This window comes from Temnothorax longispinosus, chromosome 9 (genome assembly GCF_030848805.1).
Source record: "Temnothorax longispinosus isolate EJ_2023e chromosome 9, Tlon_JGU_v1, whole genome shotgun sequence".
NCBI lineage: Eukaryota > Metazoa > Arthropoda > Insecta > Hymenoptera > Formicidae > Temnothorax > Temnothorax longispinosus.
The window spans coordinates 238,648-250,920 of NC_092366.1; the positions used below are offsets into that span (position 1 = coordinate 238,648).

Consider the following 12,273-nt stretch of genomic DNA (forward strand, 5'->3'; position numbering starts at 1 on the left):
AATTAAGTGCGATCATCCTATAATTATTATACGCAGTATTCTGTATCTGTGGTTGCGTTCCGCTATTCACTATCAGTAGTGAAAATCTATAGTTTACGAGTTTACGACACGTAAACTTAAAATTTTCAGTACTGACAGTGAATATCGGAACGCAGCCTATACGTATGTATGTACATATAAATGCGTTTACAGTTTACACGATCATGGCGTTGCACGACGTAGGAGGACGGAGATCGAAACAAACGTATTCTTCCCCTCCGCCCCTATTCCACGATTCTTCGAGGTTTAAATTTAGCATCGACCGTTCTCTCGTACCCACGAATGCTTGGGCGGATAAATTCAGTGGCGTATACACATTACACAGGCACAGGAGACGCGCTACGCGCTATATCACGGCAACGCTGATGTCACTGATACAAAATACATAAATCTTCCAATAAATCTACAAGAACGAAAGCGAGAACGTTAAGATCGCTTGTTGTTCAGCGCGACGCGATTTAAAATTTTATGTTATCCTGCGACGAGGATATTAAGTTCTACAGGACTTTGGCACGCGGATCTATTTACAAATTGGAGAGAAATGCAATTAAATTTATGTATCGTGTTACAACTACAATATGAAACAAAATTGAAAGAGACGCATTAATGAACAATTATATTATCGAACTAACGTGTATGGCCATTAATTAAGATGCTAAATAACTTAGAATGGATGATTTTATGTGTAAAAATTACGTAAAAAAGTTGGCAGGCAAATACATTACATTTGTATCGTTTCTATGGGCGGTGTTCGCAATTCGCAGTCCGAGCTTACATTCAAGATCGTTGCGCGCAACAATTCAGATGCTACGTGTTATCGTTGGCTCTGGATGAAATTCTAAGACTACCTAGGTCGGATAAGATCAGAAATGACCGGCTATCATCAGGGTCATATCCAAGATACGTAAGGCACTAGGTACATATACATAAAAAATGAACAACAAACTATTGCAATATTTGCATTGCGACACGTTTGCGTGACTATCGTTCAAACTTGCGTCTCGCTACCCGAATGATAATGCTTTCGGTGTTTCCGATGCTTCTTATGATTTCTGTGTGGCATCTGCGAATTCACTATCGTCGCGTGTTGATGCAACAGAGGATGTTGCGGCGGTGTGAGATGAGCGAGATGATGAATCTGATGAGGTATGGGACTGCTGGCGGTGGCAGCGTTGTAACAGTGCACGACGGGCACCGGATGGCACTTGTGCGGTGGTTGCTTACAGTGGGGCAGCTTTCGGCACGCGCTCGTCACTTCCGGCCACCAGATCCACGCGGCGGCCATAACGCCGGCCCCGAGGGTCACCACTACGCGCAAGACGAAAAACTGTAGGAGAGGCCGAGCGGGAATGCGCGGCGCCGTTGACGGTTCCGGGGCTCGAAGCCACGTCTCCCTGCCCCACCATTCGTAGAAGGTCGTGCTGGCGAGGCAAATTGTCAGGATGGCGTAAAGGCAGCCGAATATGCCGACGCGAGTCAACAGCTGCTTTTGCCGTCGGTGAATCTCAGCCGGGGACGATTTGCCGGGGATCTCGCGCTGCGGCCGCATCAGCGGATTCGCGTGGGACGCCGTTAGCGCCGTTAAAACCGCCGCGGCCGCCGCCGCCGCCGCCGTCGACGAGGACGACGACGTCGATGTCGACGTCGACATCGACGCCGACGTCGGCGTCACCGCCGGCCGTCGTGGTAACACCAATGTCGCCAAGCCAATTAAAAGGAACGTTGCGCCGAACGATAGGTAGACGAATTGCGGCGCCAGCACTAACACGAGCAAGGAATGCGCGTTCTGCTGACCGACGAAACAACTTGCTGCAACAGAAAGTAAACATCTTGCTGCAAAATATTTCATAAACTGTTTATTATATAGATACATAAAGTAACCTATACGGAGTATTATAAAACGGAGAAAAGGATCGGAAAGGACATCAGCTTGGAATCTGATAGGACATATAATTTGAAATTAAAATTGCAATTGCGGTACAAAACTAAACGTTTCGTTATCTAATTGTCGCATGATATATATATAATATATATATATATATATATATATATATATATATATATATATATATATATATAACTATAGTAATAAGAAGGAACATCAGACAAAAATTTTTTATGCAAAGGTTCGAAGGAGTTCTTGGTCCTATCGATGGACCAGTGACAAGTTGCGAGGCGAGTTTCAACTTTGAAGGTATTTGCATTGAATGTTACCCGTTAAAAGAGAGACAGAGAAAGGAACTCGACTACCCAAGCTCATTTCTTTATGTGTACGCACGAATGACTCTGTAACTTCTCGAAATACAGTCAGCATGCAAATTGACTGGATTGCGTGAGTAGGAGAGAGAACGGAGAATTCAGCAACAAGTCGTGTACCTAAGTAACTTTGAGGAACTTTTTCCAAGCACACATTCTCCGATATCTAATCTCTCGCAATATATACATTTGGATATCTGAATAATAAGGAAAAAATAACTCGCGTACAACGAAAACACGAGCGTGAAGAATTTCGGTCCGGCTTCTCACGTGCCGGGAAAATTTTTCTTTCATGAGGGAGAATGCGGCAGATCTGGGCAGGTCTGATACCCCGACGGTGGAGCGCATCGCTGACATTCCTTCCGCGATCCGGGATCCGCGCGAATCACCTGGATCGACCCAATTTCATTTTTTTCTCTACTGTCCACGTCCACGGTGATGAACATCGAGCGTGTGACGACTGTGAGAAATTTTGATAATCGTAAAATGAGTTTAGAGTATATAAAATAATATTTCCTAATATTATTACCAAAGTTAATTCGCGGGGTGCTACATTTATTTGTATTATCCGTATTTACATGCACATCCAAGAGTAAATATAATGATGGCACGAATAATTGAAGCGCTACGCTCCGAGCCGGTTTAATTAAAAAATGCTAGTCTCGACTGGTCGTTCTCGAGCATAACTTATCGGAAACATAAACACGAGAGAGAACGGCGCGTATTAGCATAAAATAGCCTCAACTGGACCACTCGATCGAATTGAGATGGATGGAGAGAAGGTCAGAAAAAGGCAAGGACAGATAAAGATAGGCAGAGAGATGGGTGGAAGTAAGAAAAAAAAACCAAATTGTCGAAGACTAGAAAGGGACGAAGGATTCCGAAGATCTAACATCCAACTACGCCAATGGCGCAACCTCATAAAACAAACGGTATAACGAGGCGTGGCCGTAAAACTGCTCCGGGCATTCTTCTTAGAGGCTCACCAACGCGAGTTTTAATATCGCGCGCCATTAGCCCTGCGTAGACCAAAGGATCCAACGATCCAACGATCAGCTCGAAAGTCAATGTCCACGAGCGCAAACGAAGCGGCGTTAGCGTAAGGCCGTAAAGGTAAGCGCAAGGAAAATGTCAGCTTCGCTGTGTGTGATCCACGATTTCGTAAAATTCCCATTGAGGTGTGGAACTAGATCTAACAGGACTTACCGGTCAACTCGTCGGCGTCGACATCCCGCGTGACCAGAACGGCAATAGTGTGCGCGGCGGGGAGGCCCCAGGCCGCGACGGCACCGACGGTTGAGAATCCCTGCTGCGGTCCGAAACTATCCTCCTTGTAGTTGCCGGCCGTCCTCGTCCTCGTCCATTTTCTGGCCATTATGCACCACCAGGCGCATATCACGACCCACCTGCGATCCAAATCGTATCGAATAGCACGAAGACAAAGAGAAAGAGAGACTCGATATGTTGTTCGCCGAAGCGATTCGTTAGCTTAGATTCCTTAGATTCTACGATTTTGAAAATAACAATATCAAAAGTACATTAAGATATATGTAAAAAGCGCAAGATGTAATTTAGTAATTTAGTAAGCAAGGAGAGACAAAGTCTGCCGATGGCCGATGGACGTAGAGTTTTCGATCGCGTTCCGAGGCAGGAGCTTCCTCGAATCGATTGTACGGCCCTGCGAGTTTGCAGCTCGAATAAATAAAAGAAGAGGAAGGAAGGAAGAAAGGAAGAAAGGAACGAGAGGAGTCGAGAGAGCAGCCACTGCAGCCAGGCGGTAGAAGGAGTGAAGGAGCATGAGAGCGAGACGGAGTGACGCGAGGCGGCCGTGTAAGTGTTTGCGCCTCGTTTGACCTGTTCGCGCTGCTTTTCGATCTTGTCGAAGAAAGAGAGAGGGAGAGAGAGAGAGAGACTCGCGTGATTAATTAGTCGGCTTTTCACCGCAACCGCTCTCTCGACGAACTGCGAACTGGTTGCTGGGGAGAACGGATTATAGGCGGCGTGCGGCGTGATACCGTGCGCGGTTGCACGTTGCACATTGCACGTGGTGCAGGGTGCTCGACTGCTCGACGCTGCTGCGAGAAGCGCGAGGACGAAGAAAGGCGCGTTCTGTCTCACGCGAGACCAGACCAGACCAGACCGGCACGCACCGCTGAACCATTGTTCGTTCCAGGCACCGAAACGGTTCTCAGCGAGTCGCCCGATCTCGATTCGCTGCTCTCCAAGTCTCGTCGCGGACGATTTACTACGCGTCGTACCGAGACTTGTCTTGTCGCGCGAAATCCATTGTGCAAACGTAATCGCGTCCTTTGGAATTGACTATTGAGATAAAATGCTTAATATATCTCTACAATTAGAATTTGACAATATATTATAACGAACGACTGACGCGATATTAAAAAATTAGCTGGGAGGTAAAGCGATATAAAAAAAAGATCTCGTGTCTATTTATAAAGAATAAATTCTTTTCAGGTTGAATCGCGTCCCGAGTCCCGAGACGAGGCTACCGAAAGCCTCGTCTCTCCGAAGGCGAAGGCGAAGGCGAAGGCGTAGGCAGTCAACCTCCTCGAGTGTGTTTGCCGCCGCTGGTATTTACCGAGTGAACAACGGTAGCCGTGTCTCTTGGCGCGCATCTACACGATCCACAGATCACCACCTCCCAACAGGTAGCCCTTGCACCTTTGCCGTAACATGGTGAAATAACACGGTGAACAGAGAAAATCAGGATTTATCTTTTTTAATAAATATATTTTCAGACGGTGCCGTTTTCCAGGTATTATCGCTCTCGTACGAAAGATGCGAAGCGATCGAGAAAGGTTTCGGGCGAACGTTGAATTTGATATCTTCATCGAAGGACTCGTCGCCAGGCAACCGAGTCTGAAATTGTGGAACGAAGGGGTTGGATTAACGCGACCAAGCGAGGAGATTTGGCAGATTCGCTAATTCCCTCCCGAAATTTATCGCATTGCCATTGGAAAAACAAAAACTTACCCACCGAATTCCGGTCGCGCGGTGATGAATGGAGTGACGCGACGCGCCCGACGCGATTATACTCGTGGAACGTCGATAAAAAGGGAAAGAAAACAAAATCAAGGGACGGTTAACACCTTGCGGGATGATGCGATCGCTTCGCGAGTCACGGGCTCAACACCGAATCGAATGGAAGTTTAGGCGTTTAGCGAGAGAATCGCACTAGCAAAAAAAAAAAAGGAAAAGAAAAGGATGAGTTTGCTCGGCGTTTCCGAGTCCTAGCGACGTCGATCGACGCAGGCACGATTAATAAGAAGTAACGAGCTTGATCTTGTCAAAGTATGCGTAATAAGGCCGATTAGTCGTGGCCTTATTATGAGATTCTTCTCTCTCTCTCCTCGTGACCGCGCTGCTACACGGCTGGGTGGTCGACCACTCGCAGTTTCCGTGCAACGTCGGACTCGGACGCGGGAGGAGGGCAAAGAAGAGAGACTACCTAACGACTCGCTAACTAACAAAACAAACAAGAGGTAGCTAGTGCCCCTCTCATCTCATCTCGCTGATTATATACCCCGCGGGACCCCTATACCCGACGATGCTTCTCTCTCGCTCTCGTCCCTTCCCGTTCCCACTCCACTTGGTTTCTTCTCCGTCCTCTTCTCTTTTTCTCGGACTCGCTCGGTCTTCTCTCGTGATCAATTCGCGATTCGCGAAAGGTTGACGTCGATGAACGTTCACTCGCGTGGAAAGGTTCGCTATGCGACATGCGACGTACGCGACTTACCCCGAAAAAGATTGACGTAGGTGGGAAAAGCCTGTCGAGGCACGTACCTCTCGCGACTACGTTCTAAATTTACTTGTTGAATCAACTTTAATTGATTTATATTTTGCAACAAAATTTTACTTAATTTTATTTATGTGCTGTGTAGTAAACACTGTATTAAACAACATAAAATTTTATAAATGGAATAAGATTACATTTATATATACTTTCGATTCGAATTGTAGATCGTCTAACAACTAATTGTAAGTCTAAAGTATACTTTGCGATATATCAATCGTATTTATATGTGTTATAAAAAGGTGGGAAGCGCAGCGTTGTTTTGTCAACTTCGAAACGAACGAACGAACGCACCAGATAACGCTGGCGGCTTGTTATCGGAATCCTTTAGCGCTTAAGCCAGTTTAGCCTTAGCCGGATGGCCCCTTCCCGATGGTTCCCACTGGCTGCGTAGTCGTCGGTGGAGCTCTTATCTCGGATAAATTATCGAGAAATTCTCGGATCCGGGTCCTTAAGCTTAAGGCCCGGGTTGGGCCCTGGGTTCAGAGAGAGAGATGATGGATCAGCTCTTTCCTCGAGCCCTTCTTTCGACTCGTCCTTTTTCCCTCGTTCTTGAGACGGCCGTCAAACTCTTGGAGCAGGGCGAACAGAGGTGAGGAACGAAGGAGGGAGAGAAAAGAGAGAAACGGAAACACGAAACTGCCGGATTACCTACCACCATGGGGCCGTACGATCTTCTCTGTCAATGGCGTAGCACCGCCGATTATCGATTCGATTCTTTGGGGCGAGAGATTCTAACAGACTCTTGCCTCTGATTGTTTCTTGCATTTTCGAATTGAACAATTTTTTAATTTCAGAATTTATGAATTTGTGTTTTCATGTACATTTTGATTTTTCAGTTTTATTATTTAACACAAAATGTTTCGTTAGCAATCGATCTTACAATCGTGAAGAAAAGACACATAAATAAAAAATAAAAAAATCCAAGAATTTTTTTTAATTAATCCATGAATTCTTGGCGTAGTTCTAATAAAAACAGAGCTCACAAATTCGAGAATTTTATGAGAACAAATTGTAATTTCTTTTTTATCCGCTAGAAATCTCGAGTCTAAAACTCGTTGCTTTTCGCGTAAACTTGACACATGTTACAGGAATAACGCGAAAAGGGACGTGGTGGAAGGGGCGAGACAGGACAATGCGTGGCTAGGACTGCAAGGCCCTACGGGTCCATGGTGCACGGCTCCGTGGTTTCGTGTCCGTGGGGCGCGATGTTTATCGGCTCTTTCGATGTAAATTATGGCCATACGGTATAGAGTTCGCTACACCACGGCGCACAAAAGTATTCGGGCTTCGAGTTCAGGGTCGGATCTTTGCGATGGGTCTTAACCCATCGGCTCCATCGCCAAGATCCGATTTTTCATTTAAAACTTGATACTTTTCAATGAGCTCTTCTCGAAAGTATACGAAATGCAAAATAGGTAAACTATATCGATTCAAAATTGACAAAGATCGATAAAGACAACTGCGTGAAACGACGTTTCAACATTTATATAGTTGAATTTGCAAACAAATGTTTAGATAAATTTGAAAATCCACGACAAGACGATCGATTTTTCAAAACTCGTTTGCACACGCGCAACCGCAACGTGTATTCATATATTGTGAATCATCTTGTTTTTTGGTCTGAAGCGTCGCGTTGTTTCGTCCATCTCCTTTACCTTCCCGTTCTCCTCTCTCTTTCTCGTTCTGCTTTTCTCGCACTTTCTTTCTCCTTCTCAAGCAACTTGCTTTCTCTAAGATGGAATGCCATTGACTCCATGCATATCTGGCAACAAGGTTCCTCTCGACCCACCTCATATACTGGGTGACCCTCGTTTATCCGAGAAAACATTTATGAATGCAAAGAAACTGAAAGATTCCGAAAAATATATAAGTATGGATAAAAATCTCAGGATTACAGGTGGCAGTGAATTTAGATGTCGAAAAATTTAAAGATTCTGAAATCGAGTATGCAGATATCGAAAATTTGATGAAAACAAGAATCGAAGAATAATCCAATTTACAAATAAGCTTTCCCTTCGTAACACGAATGTAATTAGAATTTCAAAATCGCGCAATGTCTCTCTTTGTGCACCGTGAAATTATATATATATATATATATATATTTTCTAAATCTAAAAATATATACGTCTATGTCGCGTTAAAAGTATATATTTTTTTTATAAGACACGTTAAAACTTTCGAGTGCAAGTCTATTTTCTACGATGCAATGTAACATTGAATTATCGGAACAAACACGGGCGAACGGACGATTTTTTTGCTTATGCCACCCGTTAGACGCGTTAAGATGAGCCTCTCAGTATAAACGGGATGAGATGGGATGGGACGAGATGGGAGTCAGAGGCTCGTTAGCGGCACGAGGGGAGTCAACACTGTTGCCAGATTGTTATCCCTACCTCGGACGATGCAGTCTCGCCGCACCGAGGCGAGTGCAACAAGGCGCTTTGCAACACCCGACAACTTTGAAACATGTTACGCGAGGATCATCCGATTCTTGCACCTGCGTAATTAAAATCTAGTAATAGCGATAAACAAAACTTGCTGAAATTCTTTCTTCGCCAAACGACATTGGATCAACGCCAAATACACCAACATTCCGCGTTGTTGATATTATAAATACGATAAACTAAAAGATTTCAAGGAGATGTAATCGTTATCCAGACGAAGAGTTTACGATCATTAATCATCTTGAAATGATGCAAAAGAAATGTTTCAAACAAACTTACCAAACGATCGCTGCGTTTCCGAAATAGTAGAGTAGTAAAAAGACGACGGCGCAATACGGATTAGCTAAACCGTCTTGCGTTAGATACTGTTGCTGTTGTTGTTGTTGTTGCTGCTGAGCCAAGACAGCTTGATCCTGAGGATGTAACGGAATCGCAGGAGTGCAGGCGACGTTTAGCCGGCCGGCAGCCAATCGAATCACGTAGCCAATTGCGACTGCCGCATGACAGATCGTCAAGAAGACTATCGCCCGCTCTGTAAGCGAATATATTATCTTTGTCATTTTTTAAAAGCCTATATCTTTGAGAATTTAATTAAATCCGATAGGGTGAAAAAACGAGATTCGAAATATCGATCAAACGGCAATATTCCAAGTTCTCGAGATTGAAAGATTGAATATTCGAAATTCAAAGTTAACGCAGAGAATAACACGTGTTGCGAGTTCTCTTTTCAGTTTGCAAGAGTCTTACCTGCGGTAGTGGTTAATATAGGTCGTTTGCGCGGCTTCAAAAGTGTCAGGATAGCGATCGCGACGGAGACCAGGCATACCGTCGCGAACACGGCCATCCAGGCTTCCGCGAGCCTCTTGTCCTTCTGAGACCAGAGGATATCGGCGTCACAAGCGGCGGCGCATCTTCCAGAGCGATTTAGGAAGATGTACAATCCAGACTTGGCATACCAGGAGCAGCCCCAGGGTCCGTTGCTGGTGCTCACCGCCTGGATAAACGAACGACGATATTTAGTCGAGTGACACGTTCGTTAATCATATCATCGCGGCAGAATCGTCGCTAAAATACCTGGATAGGATTAGCCGGTCCTGGCTCGCCCGGTCCTTCCATGCACATGTGCTGGTGATTGTTCTCCGGTGGAAACTTGGAGCAGTTCAACGCGGCGGGCCAGGGAAAGCCGAATCCCTGAAGAACCGGGAAACAGCGAGCCCGTACTTGCTCGCATAGACCTCGACATGGGCCGATAGGTGCGGGGACTTTCTCGGTACACATCGGGGCGTACACCGAACACAAAAACAGGTGCAATTGCGCGCTGTAACAACGTACGAACAAAATGCAAAAATTATTATTATTATTAAATAAAAAATATATCTGTAATATATATAGATAGTAATAGAACAAAATCAGCTGATATAAATAATGAAAGGCCGATAAGCCCAACGTGGTTCTGTCACGTATTATATTTATTTTATTATTATAAACATAAAGCAAAGAAAATCGCTTTATATTATTATACGATTACGATAAACGACAGAAGAATTTAGGCGAATGCGAAGAAAGCGCATTTACCTGCATCCGTATTGAATGAGCGGGCTGAATGTTTGTAAAGTAAAATCGGCGTCCCCTTGAATCTCGTGACCAACTAGATTCGGCATAACAGTGACGTTGTAGCCGAGGCCACGGCACATCTCGATTCTGATCGGTTCGCAGGCGCCGTGCGCGCACCATATCGCCCGCACCAACGTCAACAACGGCAACAATATCCAACGCATTTTCCACGTTTTCCAAATCGCTGTCGTAAACGTCACGTGAAATTTTCAGTGTATGTCACTCGCCACGCGCCGTCGATCGAGCGACTTGCCGGGATCGGGATCGGGATCGTGCATCTCTCTCTCTCTCTCTGCTCTCATACGAAAATTTCAATTAGAAACTCTAAAAAAGTAAAACGTACGACATGGAATATATAGAAGTAATCATTTTTATCAAGATTGTTATAAACTTGATTTTAATTGAAATCTGTCTAGTCAGAATTAAAAAGGTGAAAATTTAAAATACAGAGACGCATCACGCATGCATCGAGACAGAGCGTGCATAAAGATTTAATTTTGTTTTCATTTAACTGGACTCACTTTCTTGTCATACGTACGGTCCTGTCCACAGCTTTATCTAAAGCGAGCCGTCAAATTCAATCTCGACTTAACGAGCAGTTTATAATAATCAACTTGCGCCTCGGTTAAATGAGATCACGTTAACCGGAGTCTTTGTCTTTCTCCAGGGTAGATTCGGTCTTGGTTTCCAACAACCGACAATCAGATTTCAACGCGACTCGATGAACGTTCACACACGCGACACACGCACTGCACGCATACACTTCAATTTAATAATTCAGAACGTAGAAATATATTTTAAAGATAAAGTATAAATAAACTTTACTTTATACAACTTTGTTGAAACGGACCTCGTTTCTTTCCGGCCCCTGAGAAGGAGCAGTTTGCGACGTTGCGGAACAAACCAAAACCATGTTTACGCGAGCACATGCGCACGTACGTTACGCACGCACGCACACCCGCACGCATGCATGCATGCATGCATGCACGCACGCACGCACACAAGCAGCAATGATCAATAACGATCCACGATTCAGCAATCAGCGGGAGCGTGATTTTTCGAACGCGAAGGTAGTACAAGCGGACGATCGACGATCACAAAGGCGGCCGCATACTTAATCGGTCGCGTTCTCACTCTCACGTAGAAACGCCACGCCACATGTCGGCCAATCACGGAAGGCGATCGCGCGTACTACAATAACTACAACGATCCTTCGGGCGGATCATCATCATCGCGTGCGATCATTTAACGCAAGTTAATCGCGAACATAATGACCGGCCCGAACGCGCTATCCTCCCTCGTCGAAGGTTTACGGGCGACTAAACCATTAAACGCTGAAGCTGAAACCGGCTGAAAACGCTCGCCGTCGCCCTCCGCCCTCCACCCTCGCCCACGGAACGGATCGCGCTCGCGCATCGCGCCCTAGCGTCACCTAGCGTGACGTCTGTTTATTCCTGACCTCCCCTCCATCTTTCTTTCGCTTGTGTTGTGTTCGCTTCTTTACAGGGCCTTCTCTGGCGGCAGGCGGCGGGCCTGCCTTTCCCTCTCCTCCAAGCCAGCCGAGTCTCCATCAGCAGGGATTTGAGGATTTCCGTCGTGCTCTTACAAATACAGACTCGTCCGCGCCCCGCGCCTTCTCCACTAACTCCACTTCTCCGTCTCCGTGTGGCGATTGATTCGACCGATTCTGATTGATTACTCCGCGTTTGCTATGCACTGCACTATATGCGATGTGCGATATGCGGAATTATTTTTATATTTGACACTTTACATACGCGTATATGTATAATATAATTTATGACGAGAAAGAGAGAGAGAGAGAGGATATATTTCTTAAATATGAGCGGTTATATATAAGCAAAAGCGCGTAGCAAATAGCAAGGAAACTCATTTTTGTATATAAAAGAAATGATCGACATTTTAAGAGACCTTACTGTTTGATATATATATGTAAAAATTGGACGTAAAATGTCTAGCAAGTTGGAATTTTAACGCGAAAAGAGGTTTCTCCCGTTTCAGCGCAGCTGTTACACCTATACGAGATCCGTCAAGGGTCAAGAGTAGATTAGGAGGGAGGGAAGGTCACGTTCTCATTATCATTATATC

The 12,273-nt window shown here is 45.2% G+C and overlaps 1 protein-coding gene across 6 annotated transcripts; it reads right to left on the reverse strand.

Annotated features, from left to right (window-relative positions):
- Positions 1-604: 604 nt before the first annotated feature.
- LOC139818848 (frizzled-4-like) lies at positions 605-11,671 on the reverse strand. 6 transcript variants are annotated; one of them, XM_071787840.1, is made up of 8 exons: positions 11,018-11,671; positions 10,689-10,916; positions 10,129-10,491; positions 9,628-9,871; positions 9,301-9,547; positions 8,833-9,085; positions 3,502-3,701; positions 605-1,848 (listed from the first exon to the last, which is right to left on the reverse strand). In XM_071787840.1, exons 3-8 carry the CDS (start codon positions 10,329-10,331, stop codon positions 1,028-1,030), a joined length of 1,968 nt encoding a protein of 655 aa, XP_071643941.1. In that variant the 5' UTR covers positions 10,332-10,491; positions 10,689-10,916; positions 11,018-11,671; the 3' UTR covers positions 605-1,027. The 6 variants fall into 6 exon arrangements, with proteins under 6 accessions (XP_071643941.1, XP_071643940.1, XP_071643939.1 ...); XM_071787839.1 differs by having other exon boundaries at positions 10,689-10,929; XM_071787838.1 differs by having other exon boundaries at positions 10,993-11,671.
- Positions 11,672-12,273: the final 602 nt, after the last annotated feature.

Coding starts and splice junctions, on each gene's coding strand:
- LOC139818848 (XM_071787840.1), bottom strand. CDS start 10,331: ATGCGTTGGATATTGTTGCCGTTGTTGACGTTGGTGCGGGCGATATGG. Junction 9,872..10,128: donor CTCATTCAATACGGATGCAG/GTAAATGCGCTT, acceptor ACGTTGTTACAG/CGCGCAATTGCACCTGTTTT. Junction 9,548..9,627: donor GACCGGCTAATCCTATCCAG/GTATTTTAGCGA, acceptor TCGTTTATCCAG/GCGGTGAGCACCAGCAACGG.